We start from the raw sequence: 27,616 nt of genomic DNA, 5'->3' as shown, positions 1-27,616 counted from the left end.
CACAGGCACTTCAGATCATAACACTGCCCCCAGAGACACCTCCAAACACAACACTGCACCCCAAACCATAAAACCGCCTTAACAGGCTTGGGGATTTTTTTGGAATCCAATATACCTTTATCCTAAATACTATCACATGAGATATTTTCACACACTTTTAATAAAGTACCCCTTACAGCCTCCAGCATACGTAAAATTACCCAAATAAGTTGTCAAAGTTCACTAATGTTTCATATTTCCTTTTTCCCAAATTTAAGTACTTTTTACTTGCTAGATGCTAAAGGGATCTCAGGAGAAACGGTCAGACAAATGTGTCTAACAGCGCCTATTTTAATGCAGTGGAATGCTTAATAAAACTTAAGTTATCTGCACTATTTCAGGCCTTTCGGACTGAGGTCAGCTGCACAGTGTATTGTATTCTCCGCCATCGAAGGATTCATTATATTTTAGTGACAGTCTAGGTTCAGCTCCATGGAAGTTAGACGAAACTTTATAACTGGTTGGGAAAATTACCTTCAAGCATGTCTGACCTCCTTTTGGATTAATTGGGGGTGTCATATTCTGCTGTAAGTGTGCATACTTTCTGAAGGTATATACTTCCAAGAGGCTTCACTAACTGTCACAGGCAATTTACAGGCCACTGAAAACCTAAAAGCCACTTTAATGCAATTTTATCATATATGAAATTGGGGGAATGTCTTGAACAAGGGTACAGGCAAAAATAAAAAGGTGACCGGATTTGCAGAATTCGTATTTCTGTCTGATGATGCTATTGGAGAGCTTTTTTCATATGCTGGGTGAAACCAGTGTCACTGGGGCTGCTAAATAAAGAAAAATCTCCCTGACAAAGGCTTGGATAGGAGAACAACTCAAAAGAGTTTTCAGCCTGTCTCTACCACTGGTTTTTGGGCTTGTATATACAATAAATTTTCCCTCCAGCTTTTCCTTCATTCAGACTGCCCTGCAACCTCCCCTTCATTAAATTTGCCCTGTTGCCTCCCTTTCAATAAATCTGTCCTCTGGCCTACTCTTCTTCAAATCTACCCTCCGGCGTCCCCTTCCTCAAATATACCCCCTAGCCTCCCCTTCATTAAAGCTCCCCTGTGTCCTCACCTTCATTATATCTCCTCTATGGTCTCCCCTTCACTAAATTTGCCCTCCAGCCTTCCATTCCATCTTTCCACATTGTACCAGTTCTTCTACTGGACTGAAATTGCTTACTCTGATTTCAATACAAATTTTAGGCTTCCCACAATGCACATTGGAAGCTGCCTCTGGCTGGAGGTGGTCCTGCATCATCTAGCCACATCGTCCACAGCCAGGACCACTCCTTTGATTCATTGGATTCCATTTAAATCATGGTGGCTCCATGTAATGTGTAGGAGTTACCTAGAGTGCCCTGCATGCAAATTCAGCCTACCAAGGAATGTCCATTCCTCCAGACCGACATCCACCCATCAAGGCATTTGATATTTGCTCCCTCAAGAGCCAGTCCACTGCTTGCTTTAGGATATTTGGATCTTGATAAGAACCCTGGGGCAAGGTGTTTTCTAGGAGCTATGTACACCACCCCACTGGTTCTTCCAACTAGTCATCAACTACCTGCAGGGCTTAGAAAGCATCATTGATGGCATTACTGGGTCTATAATAAGGTATGCATGGACAATGAAAAAGTTTTATTGCAATGCTTTGAAAATGCTTGAAAAGTGCAATTTCGGTCTTGCATTATAATGCCTTCCCTAAAGCAACTTCCCCCTTTAAATTTGCCATCTAATTACAATTTGGTTGATGACCCTGAATGTGTTTCTATTCTCTTGACAAGTCAAGTCAAGACAAGTCTTCTCTCCTACACAGTACTGTAGATCCCTATAGGTTTTGATGGGTTGTTTCCCAGGGAGGACGAAGTCAATGGGGCTCTACTGTGCAGGTGTGGGCGGAAGTAAGCTGGAGGGCATGGGTGGGTTAGGCCAACATGAAGAATAAGTGCACATTGCATATCACTGCAATGCACCTATCCCTTATAAATTCATTAGCATTTTGAAAGTGGGAAAAGAACAGCCAGGGAAAACAAAATATAGGAAGATTAAGCTGCAAACTCACCCAAACCCGATAACCCTAAACCCAACGTAAATAATTATCTCAATAAAACCTCCACCATTTCTTCAGTAATAACTCCATAATTATAATGAAATGATCTCCCTCAGAATGCAATGCCTGAAACTTTGTGCACCTAAAACATTTCCAACTCAAATTATTCTGCAGAAAACTATTGATCTGTAAAGTTTATTTATTTTTTTCCAAACATCATACAGTCTTTGTGTATCCATGAGCACAGTGGCGTGTACCTGAACGTACACAAAAAATCCTTGTGCTGCCGGCACGCTTTGAAGTTGTACAAGACCGAAATGTGATGTGGACCATTAGACTCCCTTCCTAACTGTGCAATGGAAAAAAAGAGGCAGACAGAGTTAAAGATTTCCCTACGGTTTATTTATCGTGGAAATGTGAGGTTTTTTTTGTGTGGTTCTGCTTTTTTATCCCTCTATTGTTTCCAAGCTCATGGTTATTACGGAACATATTGTATTATGTGATTGGCACTTGTCAATCATCCTTAATTATTCAGCTGAGTTTTATGAAGGAACACCTCAGTCTCAGCAACCTTGGAGAGGCATAATTAAATCACACAATACCTTTTCTGTGAACAAAACACATGATTATTTATGAAACGCAGACATCACACTGAATAGATCAGCGTGGACGGTTTACTATTGCTCATTATGTTGTGTTTTTTTGGGGATTGGATTGGCTATAGAAGGGTTAAAAGCTCCAAAAGTTTTTAATTGCTGCCTAATTTCTCTTCGCTTGAATTTCCCAAGAAATACAGATATTTTGATAGTAAATGGGGGGTACAAAGCAAAAATATATTTTATTACCTGTATTTCACAGCTATAGATTTACGATTCTGCAAAGACTTCAATAGCCTGGCCGATGCTCCACACTTTGAATGTCCATTGGAGTGCCATGCAGGATGAACTGAAACCTTGGTTCCTATGAATGTATCTCCTACATCAGTGGTTGTCCACCTTTCCAAAATCATGGACCACTAAATTCACCAAACTTGGAACGCGCATGTGCGGAGAGCCGTGTGTCACTCAAAGGGGCAGAAACTTCCCTCAAAGTGATGTCCCCCATATGGACAGAACCATCGCAGGCTCAGACCTGCTTGCTAAATTCCGGGGTGGGGAAGACAGAGCCACGGACCACCAAAATTTTCTCCCAGACCACTGGTACATGGTCCAGAACTGAATCCAAAGCTATGTCTTTCCTTTAAATTGATGCAGCACTGTTCTATGGAGCATCAAGAAATGTTTTTTTTGTACCCTGTGTGCATTTCTTTTTAGTCTTGAATACCTCCTGAAAATTAGAGCTAAAAATGATGCATGCAGCTTTTATGGCAGTGCAGCATGCTACAACACTCATAATATATATTGAAGTGCCTTGCAGAATGAATGACACCCTGTTTCATATGGCGGTATTCCTTGCATGAGGCAAAACTGAAAACAAAGATTTGTCTTGCTTTTAAATTGGACCAGAACTGTTAGGAACATCTAGAGATGTGTTGTTGTGCTGTGTCTGCTCACTGTATGTCTTGAATACCTCCTGAAAAATATCAGTGCACTTTCTGGTAAATGGGAGTGCCCAGGCACCCCTGTGCCCTATGCAGTCTGAGATGTCTGGTACTGGTGGTGCACAGATTTCAGAGTTCAGTACTCTTGGCCAAAGAGTAGTCTAAATGGCCAAAGAAGAACAACAGAAAATGCCACCTACTCAACCAAATGGCCTGCAAAGTGCTAGAACCATACCATTTGCTGCAGATTTTGGCCTCAAAGTTTATGAAGACTAAATGGGAGCTGAGTTTTTACTTTTGGTTTTTTACACAACTTAGTGGTGACATCCTACTGTCCACTAAAATAGACAGCCTTACTGTCCAAAAAGGAACAACAGAGAATTTTACCTATGTACCAAATGGCCATCAGGTACATGCAAAGTGGTAGGGTCATACTATTTGTTGCAACTTGTTCTTGCAACATTCTAGCTAGCAATGTTTAGTAAAACTGAATAGGAGCAGAATGTTTTGAATGAATGAATTGTGCAGTAGTATGCTGAGCAGTGCCACCTTACTGGCCACTGATTTTGGTAGGCACCTTCACTGACCAATAGGAAATTTAGAGAATGCCACCAGAAGAGCCAGCAATTACATCCAACATGATAGGGCCATGCCAATTGTTACAGCTTCTGATCTCAATGACTGACTAGTAGTTGTGGTTTTCCTGCAATGGTATGCTGAGTGGTACCACCCAACTGGCCACTAAGTTTAATAGGCAATATTACTGGCCAACAGGGAAATAAGGAGAATGCCACCTTCTCACCAACTAGCCATCAAGTACATGCAAGGTGGTAGGGTCATACCATTTGTTGCAACTTCTGACTGTTGCAACATTTAGTAAGACTAAATGAGAGCACAGTTTTTCCTTGTGCAATGGTATGCTTATCGGTGCCACCCTACTGGCCATTAAATTTAATAGGTAGCTTTACTGGCCAAAAGGGAACTAAAGAGAATGCCTCCTACTCACCAAATTTCTGACCTGAAGGTTTAGAAAGACTGGCTAGCATCTGGGTTTTTCCTTGTGCAATGGAATGCTACGTGGTGCCACCCAACTGGTGATTAGGTTTGATAGGCAGCTTTACTGCTCAATAGGGAAATACAGAGAACCAAAGGGCCAGCAACTATATACAACGCGGTAGGGCTGTACCATTTGGTGCTGCTTCTGGTCTCAAAATTCACAAAGACTGAATGGGGGCTGAGTTTTTCCTCGTGCAATGGCATGATGAACAGTACCAGCAGTAGAATTATAGTATATAAGTTGAATTATTTCAAGAACAGAGAAGAGACCAACCAACATGGATCAAATGCTTGAACCAGAAAGTTTTGAAAGTTCAACAGGGCATTGGCTGCATGGCCATGTTGGGACTCTGACCGGAGGTCCCCTTTTCAGAGGATCGCAGATCTAGTTTTATTACTATTATTTCAGTCCACAGAGTGTTATTTTATTTGTAGGTTTTCATATCAAATTAACGTTTTTTTCCGCTAGCTGCCAGGAATGCGCTGAATATTGTGACAAGAAAGGACGGTCAGATCACAGCCAGATGCAGCTGCAAGACAAGGCATTAATTTTTATGTAAAGTACATATATAGAATCTCCTTCAACATGCCTGTTTTCCTTCCTTTAGATGAAACATGTATAGACAAGCAAATTAGTCGAGTGCACTAAATCAAAGTGGCAGCGCGGTTCCAAATGCGTGTGGCTTAAAGACTAAATAGCACAAGAGAAAAAAAATAAAAAAAACAAATGATACTGTAGCGCAATAAACCATGATCGGGGGATGGGTTGCCATCTGCTATTAGCAGCTACAGTACATATTAAGTTTGACAGAGGAAAATCAAATATTATATGCACTTACGGAATAAGGAAACCACAGTGTTAGAGAGATTTGTCTTTGTCCTGGAAGGGCAGATCAAATGATGGTGGAGTTTTGGGCAACACAAGGACAAGATGGCTTTGTCATAGAAAACGGGATATTAGGGGCATGGGCAATATAAGGGTAAGATGGGTTGCAGGAGTAATTAAAAGTACATGAGCAACAGGGTGGCAAGATGGATTCACTGGAAAAAGAGTGACGGTACAAGGACACAGTCAACACGGTGACATTAGGGGCTAATTGTCACACATGAAACAATAGGCAGCCTTCTCTTAACCTACCCCTGAGGAACCCATAAATTAATTTTCTGGTGTCAGGGAACCCTGCTATATTTATTAGTAAAATGCTATTTGCCATTGGGAACAATGCCCACATACATTATTGGTCAGAATGCCACCCTTACAGACAGCTAAAAAAGTCCTTGGTTTCATACGGATGGCTCTGCCAAGTGGTGTTGGAACTATGTAGGCACCACAATCCTGGACTAGATCCATTTCAGGTTTGCAGGATCCCCCTGGTTCACTGATAAAAGTGTTTCTTCCCCAGCCTTGGAGAGCTTTAGTAAACCAGGCCCAATGGTTCTGATTTAGCAAAGCTTTCCACGACTGGGGAAGATAGTCTACCATGGAAGAATATGGGTGCAAACCTGGAATTGATTTAATAAAAATCATTTGCTATTAGTTGACAAATGCAGATCCATTACAGCTTTGGTATGTGGTTAATGCCTACAATGCCAATATTCAGTATATGAAGACCATGGGTAGGATATTACCATTATGGCAAGATGATGGCACCATTGAAGATGATGGTACTTTACAAACCAATAATGATTGTTAAAATGTAATTTGATCATTTAACATATTTCAGCCCTTGTATGATGCTTTTGGTATTTAAAAACAAACATCAAAAATTTCATGGTGGTGCAATAAGTGGCAAACCACTACCAATGTAAATGGAACTCTACAATTCCCAGGATCCACTTCTACTTAAAAGATAATAGTGTGAATTGCCTAATGAATGTCAACAATCTGCTATACCCATTAGTACCCAATTTCCAGAGATTACTATGTACATTATGGGCTGTATTCCCATTGGCTCTTGTTTGTTGGGGTTCGTACCATTAACAATCACTAGCCATTTGGGATGAATCCCACTTTAGCAATGAGCTCCCATAAAAGCCCCCCTAAGGTTCACATTAAGAACAGTAGCAACTAAAAGCCACGAGTTCTGCCTAAAAAATCTAATTGACCTGCATGAAAGCAAATTTATAATTACATTGTAACACTAATGTGAACAGACTCCTGTTACTTTACATAATTAGTGACCGGCGACAAGTCCATAGATATACTATTTTCTTGGTAATGGATTCCTGGTAAAGTTTTACAGTTCAGATTTGTAGGAAACTCAATATTAAGAGGAAAAAAATGGAAGTGATGTACGTAAATATTATCACATGTTACGCCTGTCAATAGAAGTGCATTCGGATTCTAAAAGATTGTTCTTCAAACTGTTTTCCTGGGCAGGCAAACACTCCATCAGCTGGCTCTCCAGTTTAATGACGGCAAAGATTTAAAATTCCAATTTGGTACCATTATAACGGGCGTTTTATGGCAATGAAAGTGCAATTTATCTCTGGAAGGGTTTGGCAGACTGTAAATGAATGGAGGGGTCTCATGATATAATTCTTCACAAAATTGAGTAACAGATTTTAATGTCCCATCTAAAGTCATTACACTATGTAACTATTATATTTACTGTCATTAACGCAAGGTCTATTTATGGCTAATTACATTAGCGCAGTGCCAGTGTGCCCTTTTTAATTTCACAGAGATTCCTAAAGTATGCCGACATAATTGATTTTGTAGTAAACCAGTATAATAAAATCTTTTTTTATTTTAAAGCAAAATCCTAAATTCACTGCTTGCTATCTATCTATCTATCTATCTATCTATCTATCTATCTATCTATCTATCTATCTATCCAGGGACATAAAAGCTGCTGTATGAGGGCCCCAAACCCTCCTCCGCCAACAAGAACCACCACAGTTACCCAGACCAGTTTAGCAGATGGGCCAAATATGGTTGGAAAAACAAATCGTTCCAGGTTTGAGGAATACCATCTATTTGAACACCTGGCCATCACATCTCTACCAAGCTGATGTTGGTAGAGAAAATCTGTCCCACAATCAGTGTTCCAATTCCAAAGGCGTCTAGTAGGGTTGAGGTTAAAGCAATCAAATTCCTCCTGACCAAACTCCTCAAACCATCTCTTTATGGAGGTGGCTTTAGACAGAAGAGCACAGTCATAGTGGAAAAGAAAATGGTCTTCCCCCAAACAGATTCTACAGGTTTGGAAGAATATATAATTGTAGGTTAGAAGCACAATATCTGTATGTACACCTGACTATAACATCTGTGTGGTATTTTTAAACAAGCCGATGTTGGATAGGAAGACCTTCCTTACAATCAGTGTTACAATTCAACCCAAAGGTGCCAAGTAGGGTTGAGCTTAGAGCACCTGAGTTTCTCTTCACCAAATTCCTCAAACCATGTCTTTATGGAGCTGACTTTAGGCACAGGACAGGAACACAGGGGCACTTGACCATCACATCTCTGTGAGCTTGATGAATAAGCTGATGTCGGATGAGAAGACCTGCCTCACAATCAGTGCAATTCATCCTCATAAGTTCCTCCTCACCAGACTCCTCAAACCATAACTTTATGGAGCTGGCTTCTGCAAATAGATCCTACGAGGTTGGAAGAACATATCTATCTAGGTTAGAAACACACTGTCTATCAATACAACTGACCATCACATCTCTGTAAGGATGATGGAGAAGCTGATGTTGGATGAGAAGACTTTACTTACAACCAGTGTTCCATCAAATTCATCCCATTGATGTTCAGTAAGGTTTAGGTTAAAAAGCCCAAGTTCCTCTCTCCGAACTCTTCAAACCATGTCTTTATGGAACTGGCTTTGGGAACAGCAATACTTGACCATCATATCTGTGTGAGCTTGATGAACAAGCTGATGTTGGATGATAAAACCTGCCTTATGATCAGTACTTCAATTCATCCCAAAGGTGTCCAGTAGGGTTGGGGTTAAAGCACTCAAGTGCTTCCTCATCAAACTCCTCAAACCATGGACCTTATTTTTTAGGGCTCTCCAAGGCTGGAGAGAATGCACTTTTATAAAAGAAGCTGGGTGATCCAGAAAACATGGAATATATTTCTTAAAACCTTGTGCTATTTGCTAGCAAGTGGTTTTAATCCTGGGTCAGATCCATTCCAGCTATGTTGGATCACACAGCTCTGCTGATTAAAGTATATCCTCTTCAGCCTTGGAGAGCTTTAACAAATCAGGCCCCATGTCTTTATGGAGCTGGCTTTGGGCACGTGAGCACAGTTATAATTGAAAAAAAAGGTCTTCGCCATACTGATACTACAAGGTTCGAAGAACATATCCTCCTAGGTTAGAAGCACACTATTTATCTGTACACCTGACCATCACATCTGTTTGAGAATGCCAAACCCCCTAACCATGGGTATTATTATGGGGTTCCCCCATCCCCACATTATCTGTGGCTTTAACAGTCTTCACTCTTCTAAGCAGGTTTTCGAAATTGTACATTTTTCTAAAAAAACTTTCCTGATGATGTGCTAACAATGAGCTGTAAATTAATCTGTTAATAGCTTTGTGATAATTAGCAAGTCTTTCTAAGTGAGATCATTTAGAAGAATGAAAAAAAGCATTTAACAAGAAGTGGGTCCTGCGTTCCGCTTGTACTGTACAGCAAGAAAGGCGGAACACGTCAAAGCCATACAGAGCCACAATCATAAAGTTGTAGCAGACTCTAATTAAGCATGTTACAGGACCTGAAGCTGCCCACACACAAACTCCCTGATGGATTTATTTTTGCAGGTTTTGACTCAGAATCAGATTTTATTTTTTTATTAGGTGCCTGAATGGATCTTCTGCTGCTGCCATGTGTTACACTTTGTCTTTGGATGACCAGGGTGAGTTTCTGTTAAAATAAACCTTACCCCTACCCATCTAAGGCAAGTCAAATTTTATGTTGGCCCTTAACCAGACACATTTACCCATCTTTATTCACTTCTTTACCATTACAGTTGGAGATTTGAGGTCTTTAAAAACCTTGCAGGCAACTTCCCTAGGACCCTCTGAGTCCAATCTGGTATAGTCTAGAGGAACTAAACACAGAAAGTGTTAAACTGAACTCCAGATATCAATAACACAATTACTATCTACTGCCCTTTGCTCCCTTGTTTCATCTACCGGTTTCTGATGCAGCCTAAACATGGCCATAACACCAGAATTATTAAAGGGCAGTCAAATTTGTATGGTGATGGTCAATGCTTTGATTACCATGCTGTATGTACACTAAAATGGGGGTCAGAAATGGAATTTACATCAAAAAAGTAACCGATTGCTATATATTTGGAAGTTTTATACATAATCCATTCATGTCCATTGTGGCTGCATACATTCCTTCCTAAAAGGAGGGATTGGAGGGTTAAAAAGGAATGCCAATGATCTCCACTTTTGTCCATGCAACCCACCAATATTACTGTGGGAAACACCATCTGGCAATCTGCCTTGCTAATTGACTTTTTATAAATATGCAGATACTAGTAAAATTTTTGCTACTGCAATGGCCACTTCATTAATGTCATTTATTTATAAAATTGTGACATGTCTACTGATAGAAGAGCAAGAATGCAAGTCATTACCTAAGGCTTATGATTCCATTTTTAAGGCAATTTTTAAAGGCAATCCAATGGATCAAACTTTTATATGCTGGCACTTTAATTTGTTTCTTTAAATGTTCTGATGAAAAGGTACCAATGAGCCCTCGAAATGTGTTAGCCACTTCTATGACTTCAGACTTACTGTGGCCAATAAAGGTGACCTACTGGGGTTACTAATTTAGTTGTAGCACTTCCTTTTTTCCATTGTAGAGTGCTGTATCCTGGGAATATTTAGACTACACTTGAACAGGTTCAGACTAAGCTCAAATTAGAACATTAAGCCTAGTATCTAGGCCAGCCATTCTCAACCAAGTATCTTTGGAACCCTAGTGTTTTGGGGTTTTCCAGGAGTTCCTGGAGCTGTGGCTAATTGACCTCTCATAAGATGGTTCCTGCATAATTCCAGGGCCAACACCACTTGGCGGAGCCAACTGAATGAAACCATGGACTTGTTTTGAAGTTTATAAGGTGGCATCCTGACCACTTTGTAAGAGGACATTTTCCCCCCAGTAACCATAGTAAATAGACTTTTCCCATTATCGATTATAGCAGGGGTTCCCCGACACCTAAAAAATATTTTAAGAGCTCCTCTGGGGTAAAACGTTTAAGAAAGGCTGATCTAGACAAACATACCAATTGGGCAATGTTGAATGAGTTGGATTCCAGGATAAAAACAAGAGGCACTCATCAATTGTACCCACTAAATGTGCCGAAATGAAAAATGATCTTCAACCCTAGTATTGTCCAAGAGGACCTGTCACTGGCACACTCTCTAGGGCTGTAGTACTAATCCTAATTTGAGTTTTTATTTAGCCAGTACACACCATTACGCATTTGCTATTTGCACGGCTCGCATCTAAAGACTCTGAGAAATATTTAGTTGCTAAATCATGCCCATGGGGAACAATGAGTAGATTATTTCAATGTACTTATGCCTTTCCACTAAGCCTTTCTAATTGTTTCTGCATTATGAGTACATGTGTAGAACCGGCAATCAACCATTGTCTAATTATAGAGTGAACTGTAAGTGATTTAGAACCCTCGCTTGATAACCTGTGTCATTTTACGTTCAAGCACAGTAAATTCCCCCACCACCACTGATTGAAGTGTTTATTTACGGTAGGGGGACGATAGGCAGGAGTTGGATGGTAGGATCAACTTATTAGGGTTTTTTTGGTGGCACAATCAAATGTCTAGCTTCATCATTGGTGGAAAATTATTTAGGAGATGATATATTTTTATGTTCTGCTATAAAACATGCTTTATATTTTTATTGCTTGTTGTTACAACAGTTCTCCTGCTATGTTTTTTTGGTTTTGCACAGGGCTATGAAGACTTCTTGTTAAGCTGTGCAAAAGCTGGAGGTTGAGATGACAGATGGATTGTCAGGAAATTCTGAAAATAACAATCCGTCTTTTCTGATCAGCCAATGCAAACAGTAAAGATGGAAAGTAAAAATCTAAGATACTACACAGATGCCTGGCAACTGCACAACTCAATGGATGTTGGCCAATTAGCTACTGATACTGTAGGACATTGCTGCCCTGGGCATTGATCTAGGATCCCACATGCAAGATTTGTTTAATAGTTGTCTGCAAAATACCAAGAGAGTTGCCGGAAACTGATGGAGACATCCTTACAAATCTTTGTGGAGATCTTTTTTGGTGAATATCCATTGGCTCCCCCTTGAGTGGAGACAATCTATATATGTTAAAATCAATAATGGTTTCTACTAAGTAAGGGCTCAATAGTGACTCCATCTAGATTTATATCTGGTGGAAAACAAAATGTGAAGTGCACACCATTAGAATAAAACCAATAATTACAACTTGATCATTAATCCTTAGCATTTACATTTGCGGTTGTGGTCATTGTCGGACCAGATAAAAACCTGCAATACCCACATTTTCCATCAATATGCAGAAAAGCGATACACAAAAGAAAAAAAAAATCAACTCCTTTTGGCATAACACCACCTTTTTTTCCAGTCCCCTGAAGTCAAAAAGTACACACACCAAAATTTGGTAATTTTTCCAAACTTTTATCAAATGTTCTTTAAAACTAACCATCAAACAGACTTACCAGAAGTGTAAAAAGGAAATAGTAGTATGGTGTATCGGGCCCTTGCTGGAGCAAATGTTTCATTTGTGATGCATTGGCTGTGAAGAGTGCCATGTCCAAGAAACCCTGGGCCAACGTCTTCGTTCTAGCGAAGGTATTGATGTTCCGTATCACCTGCAAGGATATCAGTGGGTTACACGATGTGCCCGTCAATAATTCAAGCTGCAGCCTATTCCATATATTAGCAGAAGCTTTTGTACCCCAAGGTAGTTAATCATGTAAATGCTTCACCAGCTGTTGTGTTCAGTTGCAGAGATATATAGTTACTCGAGGGTCCCTGAACAATGCCAGGTGACTGAAGGGGAGATGTTCCGAACAGACCTTTAACGTCTTGTTTTATGGAAGGCGCAGCGGCATCACCACTTGTGAGACCGAGTTATGTCCCAGTCCGTGTGTTCTGTTCTCACTAGAAACTTGTAAGATATTTTTTTGTCTGTTCAGGGAGGAGATAAATGTAACCACCAAGGAGGTGTTCAAATTAAGTCCTTCTGCAAGTTAAAAACAAATGCTTTAAGAGCCTGGGGATCTAGATTTTCACCCCACTGAGTGTTTTTAGATAATCCTGCTCAACAAAATTAAAGGTACAGCAGTACAAACTTGTTTAAATACGTTATATTGTTTTTTTTGTCCTTACTGGAAGGATTTATAATCTCTATTTGCTCTGTTGACCCTAAAAGACCAAACAGCTGCTATGAAGTCTGGGGTGAAAGAGGCCCCATTTGGTAGTCACTGAGGCAATTTTAAGTGTGGGACCAGTTTTTAGCTTTGTTGTCTCTCAAAACTAACAATGCCCATTGCAGGATTTTTACAGTTTTTACCAGTTTCTCTAATGACAAATCAAGATGTTGGATTTCCCATGAGTTTCTGTTTTGGTAACAATGGTCACCAGGACAAATTGGGTAAATCTCCCCAGTGGGAGCACAGACATGGATAAAAACAGACACAGTCACCACTTCTGTTAATGGTTGCCAGTTCCAGTAGTAAGATCTGGTGGTCTTACTATTTACCAACACTTTTTCTACTCTTGACACTTTTGTACTTTTCTTTAGATATAGCAACTTTGATATTGGTGATCTCTGTAGGTTCTAATATAGGTTCTAGTGGAGATTAGTGGTGTTTTTGTAAATACCATAAGAACCTCTTTTGCTGGGTTTGCCATTTTTCAAAGTTGACATATGCGGCCACAATGGAAGTGGATGTATGGCAATTCTATATATGGGGGTCAGTTAGTCTATTCCAGTAAATTAAGATCACCACTTTAGTGTATATTTAGTGCAGCCATCGAAGCACTGTTGACCACTGTTCAAAAACTGATTGGTATTTTTTAAATCTGGTTGTCTTAAAGTGGTGATCAGATTATAAATGATGCAGCAAAAGGTGGATCACTTATGGTGATCTGATATAAATGTGCCTCATGTTCTTTTACTACCTGTGTTTGATATAGATGTACTTTAAGATCAATGACAGAACAAAGGTTTCTGGTAGGAACCCTGATTTGATTTTTTGGCCCCCAACAGCGTAGTCACTGATAGTATTACAAACCTGATGGAGATTCTATTTCATTCCATATTCAAAACTTTTTTTGGTATAGGCAGAGCTTTAGAATGGGCCAAAGTTTTGGTGTTTCTTTGACTTAGATGGGGCTTTAGAATGGGAAGCAGTTTTGGTGCTCCCTTGGTTTACTATAGGTGGTACTTTAGAATAGGACACAATTATGGTGCTCCCTTGGATTAGGTGGTGCTTTAGAATGGAACACAGTTTTGGTGATAATATGGCGTAAGTGGTGCTTTAGGATAGGACACAGTTTTGGTCCTCCTTAGTCTTAGATGGGGCTTTAGAATGGGGACCTGTTATGGTGCTTCATGGATTAGGTGGTGATTTAGAGGGGGACATGGTTTTGGTGCTTCTTGGGATCAGGTCGTGCTTTAGAATGTGACACAGTTTTGATGCTCCTTTGGCTTAGGTAGTGCCTTAGAATAGGACAGTTGTACTCCTTGTATGTTCTCAGTTTTACTTAGTAGAAGCTACCATCAATGGTGACATTGCTTTTTTCCAAACTCCTCTGCTGCAGCTAGTGAAAACTAAAATCATAATTACCCCAGTGGTTTATCCAGTATTTGCATCTAAAGGGTGCCCAGAAAGAAAACACTGCAACTTAGACTTTATACAAAGTTGGGTAGAGACCAGGCATCATTGGGGGTGAGCATCAAGGGATGCAAACACAACCACTGTGATTGTAGCAGGAATGTTCTTGAAGGACCAGGATCCTGGTTCATGAATGATAAACATGTTTTGAGGACAGATTGTGATCAGGCTTGCAATGATTGCAGCACTCAACATGTATTTTTCACCACTGCTAGAGAAGTTTTAGTCCAGAACTTCCCATCCACAAGACCATAGAATGGAGACATTTTCTTTTTCACACCACTGTCTTAAGATGGAATGGTATCCAGGGACTTGATCACTGCACCAATCCTCCTGCACAATTTTTACAAATAATGATGGTGGGAAAGATGGAAAGCCACTGGCTACTGCTCACTGCTCCTTTTAAAACCTAACTCCAAACATGTTTCGATTTTTTGCTTTGCTTTACCAGAACCAAATATTATTATTCACTTGAGATTTAATGATGTCTACATGTTCTATGAGCACAGGATTAGCTCTGCTGTCAAACAGAAAACACCCAAGAGTTGACTTTTTTGGCTACAGTGAGCTCAATCCCTGCATGTATTGCCACAGTGGATGGAGGTAATAGTGTACATCAATAGGGAATTGGCATTTGCAAAAAATTCTTAGAGGAAACTCTGTGCTTCTATGACATTATTTCAGTAGTAAGATAGAGAAAGTTGTTTCAGCTTTGCACCAGGGCTAAATATTTTAATTGCTCCTCCGTCACTCTCCTGTGCTTCACTTAACAAGTAACCCTGACCTCCCACCTAGACTTGCAAAGTTGTGCTCACTTGGCAAGCGCTAATTGTTCCGCCAGGAAAAAAAAGCCAAATATGTATTCAGAATAGTAAAAAAGATGAATATTTCAAGAACCTGTACAAGCATGTGAGAACAAGACTTGTAATAAGTACATTTTACAGAGCTGATTACTATTATTCAAATATATGATGGCATCCGTTCATGATATGAAAAGATCTTTAAGTCAAATGCTTCTGTCTTTTAGACGTTTGTTATTTAAATATTTTCTCCTTCCTGTCTGAAACATTTCACAACTTATAAAAGTGGCCTCGGCAACACTCATTTGAATTGAGCAAGCCATGTAATGAGTGGAACAACATCTATAAGCCTTGTACAGAGGTCTGGTGGATTGCAAAGGATCACTGCCAGAAATGATATTATCCAGTAAACCTGGAAAAGAGATGGTCCATTTGCCAACTAATAGCAATTTTTTTTAGGAGATTCATTCTAGGTTTGCTAGGTCACCTAGGTTCTCCCATGATATTATTATACAGTATTTATATAGCGCCATCATATTACACACTTTGTACGCTGTACAAAGTCCATAGTCATGTCACTAACTGTCCCTCAAAGGAGCTCACAATCTAATGTCATATGTCATTGATGTAGTCCAAGGTCAATTTAGGGGGAAACTAATTAGTCTAACTACATCCTTTTGGGATGTGGGAGGAAACCCATGCAGACACAGGGAGAACCTGCAAACTCTCCCTGCAAACTCCATGCAGATAGTGTCCTGGCTGGGATTCGAACCTAGGACCTAGTGCTGCAAAGGAGTGCTAACCCCTGAGCCACCGTGCTACCCAATAGTCTACATTCCCTAGTCTTGGAGAGCTTTAAGCTAATAAACCAGGCCCATTGCCATTCTTTTTAATAGAACGGGGAGGGGGAGGATGCAGCACCCCGCTGTGCTCTCCTCCATAGAAATGGTCAATGCCAATTGGCCATTCTTCAATCCACTGTGGTGAACAACATCGTGGGACAGTTGTACACGTTAGTGAGCTTTTGCTCGAGATGAGCACTACCGTTCATCTTGAGTATATTTTACCCGATGTGTGTATATAAAGTAGCTTGATTGTCCCTATTCCATGTAAATTATTCGTTAAAGACCAGAACTTATAGATTGGATTGAAGTAGTGGGGGGGGGGGGAGTAATTTCATTTTAAATTTATGATAGTAAAATTATAATAATCATCAAGTCTGGATCACCAGATTTCACCATTCACCATTTGGCTCTCCAGATTTTACCATTCATAGGGCTAAAAGGGGCAAATTATGAAGATGATTGTAAAGATGACACTTCCATCTCCCACAAGGAGCGCCATTTACCTGTTTCGCAGCTCTAGGTAAAATTTACATCAAAGCCTCATCCGCCATATTTATATGGCAAATGAAATTGCTATCCATTGCCGGCAAACCTTTTTTTCCCCTTTAATTTACTCCACATTTAAAATAAATTCTTTGTCACTACACTATACATTTATTTTTTCAGATTTCTATTTCAAGAGCAGAGGCAAGTGTGTCGCGTGATGCTTTGCATCAAAAAGTTTCGCTTAGAAGTGACTTTTTTCCTGAATAAATCTGACGAATGTGACAAAATAATTATTTGAAGCTATTGTTATGCACAACACAAAGATACCTGCATCATAAATAAGCATTAAAAATGGCACCGGCTTCTAAGTGATTATGATCATTTTGCATAATGTATTTCCTTGCCTCTGTCATTTACTGTCTGCTTTGAAAAGGAGGTCTGAAGATGTAATCGCGAGGAGCCCTGAATGTATACAGCGAATAGATCCTGCAAGAAAAATGAAGCCGCGTTGTGCAGCATTATGAAAACGCGGAGGGGTTGTATTTAATGTAATCCCAGAGTCATTTATTAAAAGGGATTTCAGCAGGCAATTTTGAATCCTGGAACCTGCCATGTTACCCTTCATTATATTGTGGAATATTAAAGAAGGATTGCTTTATTCTATAACTGATTGCAAAGTGATAGTTGTGGTTTTAAAGCTGAACACCAGGAAACAGCTAAATACACGGGTAACTGGTACACTGATACACAAGCCAAAACTTGACCTGAATTTTCCCAGTTGCAGTTAAGAAACACAACCTGGTCACTTCCCCACCCTTTAGCCCGTGATTGGACAGTGAAGGAGGAGCAATCGTCTGTGGGGAAAAAGAAGAACGGAAACTACCTTTCCTTAATAAATAAATATATATATGAGCCTACCCGAGAGGTAAGTATAAGTAGGAAATAAAGACGAGAAAAGAACTAGGGTTTAAGTTATATTAACAATCATATAACACACATTCAATACATATGCATATCATAATATTAAAATATTAAACAAAATTCAAGAGTCCCATCCCCTATGCAAGGCTGTAAAGGGGATCTGTTGGGACTAGTGTTCTAGACACATGAAATCCCTCATTAATAAAAACTTTAGAATTGTATGCTTGAATATTGTGTCCCGACACGTTTCGCCTATAATGGCTTCCTCAGAGGACTTGTGGATTGCAGGGTGTAAAGTTTTGTAGCTTATGAAATATATGAGTACAGGGATCAATTCAATAATTAGGAAGTATAGTCATATCTGGTCAAATGCTTCCATGAATGGTGATGAATCATAGGAGAAAGCGCCTAGTGGTGGTGCTGCAAGGATTGAGAGCAGCCAATTGTCATTGCTCTGCTCTCCTCCTGCCACTTTGTTCATACAGTGCCAACACTTGATGCCTGATTGACCCCATACAGTGCCTTCTTCTCCCAGTATATGTACTTCTGTACCAAAGTATTGTCCCAAAAGTGTTCATTAGGGTTAGGGTCAGGGTTCTGCACAGGCTATTTATGTCTTTATAGAGGTGGCTTTGTACACAAGAGAACTGGTAAAGTGGAACACAAAAGGGTCTTCCCCGAAAGATTGTTACAAGGATGGGAATGCGCAAATGCTGCAGCATTAACAGAACCATTTACTGGTAACAAATGATAATTCTGCATCCATTTGGACAGATAGCGTAGGTGTTATAGATTGGTGATGCATTTTATTACACAGGGAATGACCTTGGAAGTGATGTTCCTTTGCTGTTATGACAGCGCATAATTACAAAAGGGAAATTAAGCCAAGAAAACAAATTATCTTGGAGGTCCATTACAGTAGTGGCAGACTTATATTATAATACATATTATTTATATATATATATATATATATATATATATATATATATATATATATATATATATATATATATATATATATATATGCAAGGCACAGGCTCAACTGGTATTGACAGGAGTAAACCACACACAAAACAAACTCAGTTTGATTTGAACATGTGAGCCACCAACTTAATCTTTGTCAGTTCTTGACCAACAGGTGATCTCTAACAGGCAGCTTTTTTGCCTTTTTATTATTTTGACAACAGTCATTCTTGTTCCCCGGCAGAATGTTGCTTTTTTTTCTTCCTCTGGATCAAATATGTCTATAGGTTTTTATCCGGGTATGTTTATTTTCTTAGTGCTTGAACGTGATGGACTTTTGTCTTTTTTTCAACCTAACTAACTATATAACTATTTAACTATGTCAAGTTGTCACAATAGAGAGACAAAGAGAGCAAGGAAAAGAGAACAAAAGGGATGGGAGAGAGAGGAAAAGAAGAGAATAGAGGAAGAGAAGAGATCGGAGGAGAATATAGAAAAGAGAAAAGAAGAGAAGAAAAGAAAAAAGGAGGAGAAAAGAAAAGAAGGGTATGTAGGAAAAGAGAAGAAAAAGAGAAGAGATAACAAAGGCCCTGATTTATTAAAGCTCTCCAATGCTGGGGAGACTACACCTTCATCAGGAAAGCTGGTTAATCCAGCAAACCTGGAATGGATTTCTTAAAAGTCATTAGCTAATTGTTAGCAAACGTTTGCTGGATTACCCATCTTCACTGATGAAAGTGTATTCTCCCCAGCATTGAAGAACTTTTTTAAATCAGGGCCAAAGAGAAAAGAATAGAAGGGGTGGGGGGAGGAAGTAAGAGAATATAAGAAAAAGAGAAAACGGATGGGAGGGAAGTGGAGACAAGAGAAGAAAAAGAGAAGAGACATAAACTAAGAACTGGAGACTTCATCCCATAATAAGCTCCTCAAAGCTTCCAGGTCCATGGACCCTGACCAGAACCTGAACCTTTTTATTGTTCTGGTAAAAGTCAACCTTTTCTATCAACAACAGAATAGAAAGAAAAAAGTCAGGTGACATTGGTTAGGTGACCTAAAAGTTTGTTTTTAGATGACACTAAGAATGAAGTCTGGATACCAGGTAAGATGAACCTGCAGGCTCTATCATATGCAAAGCTCTACAAAGTACCTGGGCCCAATGACCCCGACCAAAACTTTATAGGAGTCAGAAATTAGATGCAAACCTTGGAGTGTCTGTGTGATATATACTTAGTACCCAAAAACCTGCCCAGCAGTTTTATATTTATATATCGGTGTATATCTTTTGCTGCCAGGGAGAGTTCTACATTTACAAATAATCAAATCTTCAATATTCCCCCTTACAGAAGCTTTATGTTTTTAACAACACAAACATTACTAAGCATTATTTTTGGAACATCTCGATTTTTTGAAAATGATGCTGTGTGAGCTGTGGTAATGTGTGTATGACAGGTTCTCTTGTGGTGCAGAGTGGCGCGTTGCGGGAAAAGTCTGTTGTTGTCTCCATGCTAATGGTGTATTTACGCTGCTGGCCTAGGGCCTCGGGCAATCTATCATATCCACTGAACTGTGCCTCGAATGAGATGATGGAAGCAGGCCCGGGGGCAGAGATATTTATATACGAATAAACCCAACGACAATCTGTTCTTTGTTTAATGTAAACTAACCGGCAGGAAGAAAAGCGCTAATGCACAATGAGGCGATTACCTAAATGTACACTGTACTTTATGTACTGCAAAGTGTCATTACGCCGCAGACTTTGTGGCTTTTCCAGAGACTTCTGCAAACTGATTGTCAGGTGACCCCCCACGTGACCGGTGCACGCCTGCTGCGTGCTTGCTTATAGTTGGAATTGTGTATTTACCTGCAGGCATTTGTATGGTTTCTAAAAATACAGCTGGCTTTATTCTCTGCTCACTAGATGCAATATCGAATACATGACAATGGCAGTGATTGTATTGTGTGTAAAATTCTACTGACATCATTCTGAATTCATGGACATTTGACTTGAAGTTGACTTGCTTTAGGAAAGCAGTCCATACACTTTTATAGCAATGCAAAATTTACCTAAAGCAAACAAAAGACTGTAAATACAGGACCAAACATGTTTTTAGGTACTGGGGGCTGGATATGGATGCATTGGAGCTAAAAAAAGAGGGGGTGGTAAAGATTAGCCTGGAAGTGTGATGAGTGTTTCCTCATCCATTTTGCAGGTTGGTAACACGGGACACTATGTCAGTGTCACTCTTCTGTTCATTGTTTCTCAACCAGGGTTTGGTGGAAGGGTTCCTTCAAAGGTTGCTAGGTGTTCCTTGAACAATTTCTGCTCTTCAAGTAAGTTACTAATAACACCAATGACTTTTTTTGGCTATCTATGAAGTTGGTATTCTTCCCAACGACCGCCATTTTAATTGGATGTGAGCTGTGGATATTGTTCTTTATGGCAGGGGTCCTCTAAAAACTTTTTTTTTAAGGGTTCTCCATGTGAAAACAGTTGAAAAGAGCTGCTTTAGTCTGTGCAGGTAGGATGGGCCTGGGGCAAGCAGGAGAAAGCAATGAAGAAAGGGATGGCATGACTGGGTGATAAAGGGGGTAACAGGAAGGAAAGGGTTTAAAAATGTAGGAGAAGTAAGGTGTCGGTGATCTTAAAACAAAGTGTGGTATAATAATCAGTGGAGAATTGTGAGTTAATATTGGCTATAGCAGCCAGGTGCGATTGCCCCTGAGGCGGTGTATAGTGGCTAGGGGCCGGACAATCAAAAAGGTGTACATTTTTATTTAAGTGGCCTTCATGGACCTTAGTGTAAGGGCCCTGGTCAGTGCCAGGACTCTCCAGACACCAGTCCTCCAATCTATCGCCACAGTGTTCCCCTATAGCAGCCCCCGCTCAGCCTCGGGAGACTGGTTGCGTCTGCCAGCACTCGGTTGCCCCCAGGACTTGGTGCTGATACTGGTACTGACTGAAGAGTTACAAATACTTTGCCAGGTGAAACAGTTTCCATATTTATATTTCAGCTGCGGTTTTCGGTCTGGATTAAATTTGTATTTCTTTAAATGCTAATAGAATCAAGAAATGGATAGGGATTAGAAAGAAACAAATATACAGAATGCCCTTTGGGGTTTTAAAATCCCGAACCAGTAAAGTTAAATTGCTAATAATCATTACATTTACTTGGATCCTCTTACAAGCCATATTCATGAAATATGCCATTATAGGCACTTGTATCATTCGTACAGATGAACAGCTTGTTACACGGCGCTCGCGGACCGCTGACCCGATGACACATCGCAACAATTAGGTCTATTGTAGATTAAACTTTGATGAAAGCGACAAGGTTAAAGTTTTCCATAGACCTTTCCTGTCAAATGAAATTACCTCAAATCTTTGCTAATTCACTTCTCCGGGGTCACTGATGCATCTCCTGATGGACTGGATTTCCTTTCGGCTAGAAGTTCAGATCTGTTTCCTCTATAGAAAATTTTCACTTTCATCTTTTTAATTAATATGTAGAAAACTTCCTCCAAAGCGTTTTTAGTTTTTCCTTGGTTGAGATTTTTCTCCTAGGTTCTAAATGTTGTTTGTGACCCCATAGAGGGAACCTCTTCTTATTCTGTTCCAATAACTGATACCTGGACAGGGAGTATCTTCCCGATGAGGGCAAAAACAACAATTTAACCCTTCCAGTAGATCTGCAAAACTAAAGTTTTTTGCTGGTAATAGAACCCCAAAAACATGAAAAATGGTGGCAGAAAAAGGCCAAGTTTCTTGGATATTTTAAAATGTTTTTGCCTGTTAATATAGATCTATGTTTATATCCACAATAGTTAGGAGTTCCCCCTCCCTATGCTGGAAGTCTGTTTCAACCATCAACTACTCTAAAATAAAATAGTTCGGTTTGTCTTAAACTTTCCTCATGCTAGGAGGAACCCTTCATATATTTAAAGGTTTCCGTCATGTTCCCCCTTTTTCTTCCATCTTGTAGACTACGTTCAGAAGGCTCTAGATTTTTATTCCTCAGACTTTTTCCAATTTTTGTTTTCCATCTCTGGACTTGTTCTTAGCATTGTCTTTTTGTACGCAAGGTCTCCAAGTTTCTGGAGACACCAGCCTGGCCATATTGTCCCATAAGATTATTCTACACATGAACCCTTAGCATTTCTTGACTTGACCGGTCTTTAGCGTGTGAAACTTGAGAGACATCATCATTGCCCTGTGAGGGGTTCACTGCCAGCACTGTGGACAATCTCTCTACACAATATAGTAGGATTGGTGATTGACTGCACTGGTCTGGTCTAAACTTGCCTTTGCCAAGAGGAAAGAAGAAAAGAAGGTGGAGTGCATGGAGAGGACACTAAATAAGTCTGGAAAGTGAGTGACCAGCAGGGGAACGCAACAATTTCTGCGTCCATCAATAAGCCTGAGAAGCGAGCACAAGATAAGATTAGTTGAGGATCTACCACATGGTGATGGTGAATGGCTGGGTGTTATTGTTGAGCATTTTTTTTTTTTTTTACAAGGATGGGGGTTACTGCTAGGGCCAGGAGATTAATGGTGGGCTGGAGATTATTGGTGGTCTGGAGGTATTGGTTTCTGGTGGTGGGAAGTTATTATTGAGCTGAGAGTTATTGTTGGGATGGTAGTTTTACAGCTTGGTGGGGAGTTATTGCCGCGATGAGAGTAATTGTTAGGCTGGAGAATACTACAAGGCAGGGGGGTACTTGTTTTTTTACAACGAGTTGATGTATCAGAAAAAAAATGTAACCTATGGCTGACCTTGTTCTTGAGTATCACTTACAATAGAGGTAGATACAACACATTCGGGTTGATTTACTTTCTTGTGGACTTGCTGTTGCTTAAGCTGATGGCTTTTATGAACTATAATTGTGACCTAAATCATATAGTCTATCTATTTAGTTTGGGTGCAGTAGGGAGGGAATAAAACCAAAGATCTTCAAAGTAAAAATAATCACATATATTTCTGACAGCAATAATTCTTTTTTTATCTCACTTTCAATACCAGTGACAGTGGTCCCCAGGACAAATAGAGATGGTGAATTTTAGCTATACAGCTATAGACAGCTATACAAGCCTAAACCATCCCTACTTTATTCGGAACCTTGTTTTTTCTTTGGCTTTATATACTTCTAAACAGTTCGCTTACACTCAGCAGAACCTGTTGTTGGGTCCCTTCATCCTTACTTACTTTCCCCAAGTCAGTAAATGAATGTGTCAACAAGGTGTAGTCCAATACACAAATGGCACAGAAAACAGCTATATTATTGTCCCACATCACCATCACGAAATCATGTCTAAAATATATCTTGATGTTTTTTGGGCTTGGTATGGTTTGAAGTGGGACATCTGTGCCAAAATTATACAGATTACCCATAATACCACCCCATACGCCATCTTATATTTTAGGTGGACACTTAAAGGCTTCAATGCTCAACTTGTATGTAAATGATTTAAATAGATCATTAGCAAATAATTTGCATTTGGAATAATGATTTATGTCTTCTTCTAGGGTCTTGGCTTCAAAACATATTACCCAGGCTTCCATATTTTCTTGCATAGTTCATCAATGATGCAGTAGACCAGTGTTTCTCAACCAGGGTTCCTCCAGTGCCATTTAGGTCAGTTTAAGTGACACCAATGATCTTTTTGGCTATCTGTAAGGGGGGGGGGGGGATTCTTCCTAATGGGCAGAAATGTGATTCTTCCCAAGGACCACCAAAGTAATGTACTGTGAGCTGTGGATTTAGTAATTATAGAAGGGGTTCCCCGAAGACCTAAAAGTTATTTCAAGGGTTCTCCTATGTTAAAAAGATTGAGAAACACTAGTAGTCAATCCCTAGGGGCATCAGTAAAAGTGACTTTTTACTTGTATTTTTGGACTGAATTTCCTCTTTCATAATAAGATAATAATCAAGTATTTTACCATTGAAAATGAACAAGTTTCCACTTACATTAATTGGACTTTCATTGTGAGGCCCTGGGTGGAAAAGCGGATCTTCATCGCTGGACTCGCGGCTGTCATCTTCGGAAATTCTCCTGTGCATTGCTCGGTGAAATATTGAGGTCATGGCTAGCTTGGTTATTAAAAAAAAAAAGAATGAGAACTAAAAAATAAAGTCTTGCGAAGTTCAGCAGCTACCTGTTTGTTGTGCTGGATGCGCAGGGTAATAAAACACACTCAATCTAGGTCGATTCACACTCAGTATTACACCCACGATCTCTCACCTTGCCTTTCAGCTCTGTTTCAGCTGAGTTCTGACTACTCGTTGTATCGGCTGTGTGATTCCACTTTTTTTTTTTTTGGCTTTATTCACAGTCGCTGCCTGCTGATGCTGTCATGTTCTGGCTGTTTCAAAGCTTTTTAGCTGTATAGTACATTTCAACTTACAGAAAAAAAAATACTATTAGGGGTTTTGTTTACCCATTGCTGAAGGGGTTTAAAGCAGGTATATGTTACTGTGTAGGTAAATTAGCCAAAACTGCATTTAGCTTGCTGTTACGTATTGTGGGTTGGAAAAAAAAAGTTTAATTCATTTTTCTTTTGCTTTTTTTCTGGATCTTGAAACATCCTTGAGGCAGAAATAAAGTTCCACTTGTGATCACACAGGGCCTTGATGCAGAAAGGGACAGGAGATGTTCCTTCTGCAATAGACATTCTAACCTCTCTGATCGCTCCATGGAACCTTCAAAATCACTGAACTGCACATGGCCATTCCGGCTTCCTCTGCACTTTCCGAGACTGAATAATCTTCCGGACAACTCATTCAAAAACCATGGCCATTTTTATGGAGTTGCTCCTTACTTTACGTCTATAGCAGAATCTATCTTTCCAGGAATGGATTTCCAAACAAGTTGGAATTGGAGTTTTTATTTAACCAAAAGAACCTTTTTGATGTCAGGTTTTGATGTTGGAGAAGAAGACCTGGATCACAATTGGCCCTCCAATTCATTCCAAAGATATTCAGTAAGATGGAAGTCAAGTTCCTCAACTCAACCTCAAAGCAAACCTCACTTCAACCTTATGGAACTCTGTATGGAAAAATTCCTTTACACCAAACTCATCAAATCACATCTGGGTTTGTGCACAATCATGGTGGAACTGAAAAAAGGTCTTCAGACTTCCCACAAGATTGGAGGAGTACAATTGTATTCTTATACAGAACCAGCATACTATATCTATATAGGATGATCCCCCATACCCTTGTAATCTGTTAAAACCATTTTCTGTCCATTATTTTCCCTTTTCATTTATCTTTGAGCAGCAATGTGGGTTATCATATAGTGCTGCCACCATTTAAGGATTCTTCACTATATAGTATTAAAATATAAAGACAACCATCCAATGCACCTCTACTGGAAGACAGGATGCACTTCATAGTTATATAATATTTGAATATATTATTTTAAAACCGGTAATTAATTGATTTTTCCAAAAGTAAAAGGAGTCCTTGTCACCTACAAAAGGCAAAAGCACAGAAAATCAAGTATTCTACGTGCTAAAATACAACTTTTTACCATCTTCTTAGATTATTACAGAAGGAGGAGGGGGTTGGCCAGTTTAAGTGGACCTTCAATTTTCAATATAAAACAATTTATTTTAAGAATTCTAGATTACATTTAAAATTAACATAATCCTTGAACTCCTTGTGTCCTTGTTTTTACGTATTTGCTTTTCCCAGCAATAGCAGAATATTATGTTCTTAGCATTTTTCTGGGCGACACGACAAACATGAGCAATGAAACAGATTGGAACAAAACGTCTTTCTGCACAAGCTTATGGTAATGTAGCTTGTTGCAATTTTTGCTGCCGAGGCAGGCCCGGTCATGACTGAGCAGATACATCATTACCTTTTGTAAACAGACGGCTCCTCACGCCATTGAGCAGAATCAATATGAGATAAAAATCTCCTGCAATACAATGAAAATGGACAAGCAGCCGAAGCTGTGCTGAGTTCTGCACAGACGCAATGACATGTCGCGGCGCTTATGAAACAATAACGTCGTAGAAGAACGGAAACACTAACGCAAATGGTAAGATTACAAAATAATATTTTCTTATCTGGGATAATCCCTTGTCAAACACTATGAATTATTCAGTAATCCTATAAAAACTGAAACGACTTCTGCAGAGAGCTCGTTTAGCAAATTATTGCAATGTAGGAAGTGTCTTTCGTATATCGGGTGGCGTTTGAAACGCGAAGCACAGCGGAGCTGGAATATATAAATGAGCACAGGAAGTTCAGGGATGTTGTGATTGCTATAAATTAGGAATTAAAGCTGAACTTCAGGGTAAGCAAATATTGCCTAAATAGAAAAAGCAATTGAATGTTTTCTTAACTCTTGGCGTCCTTTCTTCCAGATCTGTGTAGTAATCCAGAATGAAACAATTGCTGGACTTTCTTCAGGAGCTTCCTTTAATGTAGATCAATCAAGGCTTCTCCCTGTTGTTGTTCAGGGTGATTGGTTTTATATCTGCCCCTCCAGCAGTTTTCTGTAGCCCTAGATATATTCTATTTATTACACTAAAAAACAAATCTTGGTGGTAGTCCACATACAATACCTAATCCCTAATGAACTGTTTTGAGTCACCAAAATGTGTTGGCTATTTTTTTAAATTAAAATTTCTTCAGATTCATATAATTTTGGTTTGGCTCTTTTTTTTGCTATTACCTGGAAGCCTAACTGAGAAGACTCATAAGATCCAGTGAATTTTAGGGATTGGTTTGACTTTCTTTAACATCGACTCTTTAAGTATTCCAGATACCTCTAAGTTTTTTATAGTCTACCATTAAATTTTTTAAAAAAAAACTCCATTTAAAATCAATACTAAGAGCACCCCAATGCAGTAGACACTCCTGTGCATTATGGATAGGAGCAGATTGATCTATTTACCCCATAGAAGTCTTTGGGACAAGTAAAAATTAATACCATCTCTGGCTGTAATAAACTTTGATTTCAGGGCTGTTACCCTGCAAACCATACCCTTCTTCTAAAATCCTCAATCCTCCGTGA

At 39.5% G+C, this 27,616-nt stretch overlaps 1 protein-coding gene across 1 annotated transcript in view; it reads right to left on the bottom strand.

The window, feature by feature from the left end:
* LOC140338275 (ninjurin-2-like) overlaps positions 1–24,797 on the bottom strand; it is a 46,118-nt gene extending 21,321 nt beyond the window's left edge. Inside the window, exons 1-2 of the mRNA XM_072422419.1 lie at positions 24,556–24,797; positions 12,393–12,545 (exon numbers count right to left, since the gene is read on the bottom strand). Of these exons, the coding sequence (XP_072278520.1) occupies positions 12,393–12,545; positions 24,556–24,672 (270 nt within the window). The 5' untranslated portion in view covers positions 24,673–24,797. The remainder of the gene's footprint in view (positions 1–12,392; positions 12,546–24,555) is intronic.
* Positions 24,798–27,616: the final 2,819 nt, after the last annotated feature.

The sequence above is a fragment of the Pyxicephalus adspersus genome, chromosome 9 (assembly GCF_032062135.1).
Source record: "Pyxicephalus adspersus chromosome 9, UCB_Pads_2.0, whole genome shotgun sequence".
Classification (NCBI taxonomy): Eukaryota; Metazoa; Chordata; class Amphibia; order Anura; family Pyxicephalidae; genus Pyxicephalus; species Pyxicephalus adspersus.
The sequence above is the reverse complement of the archived record's forward strand: the minus strand, read 5'-3'. Positions and strand labels throughout refer to the sequence as shown.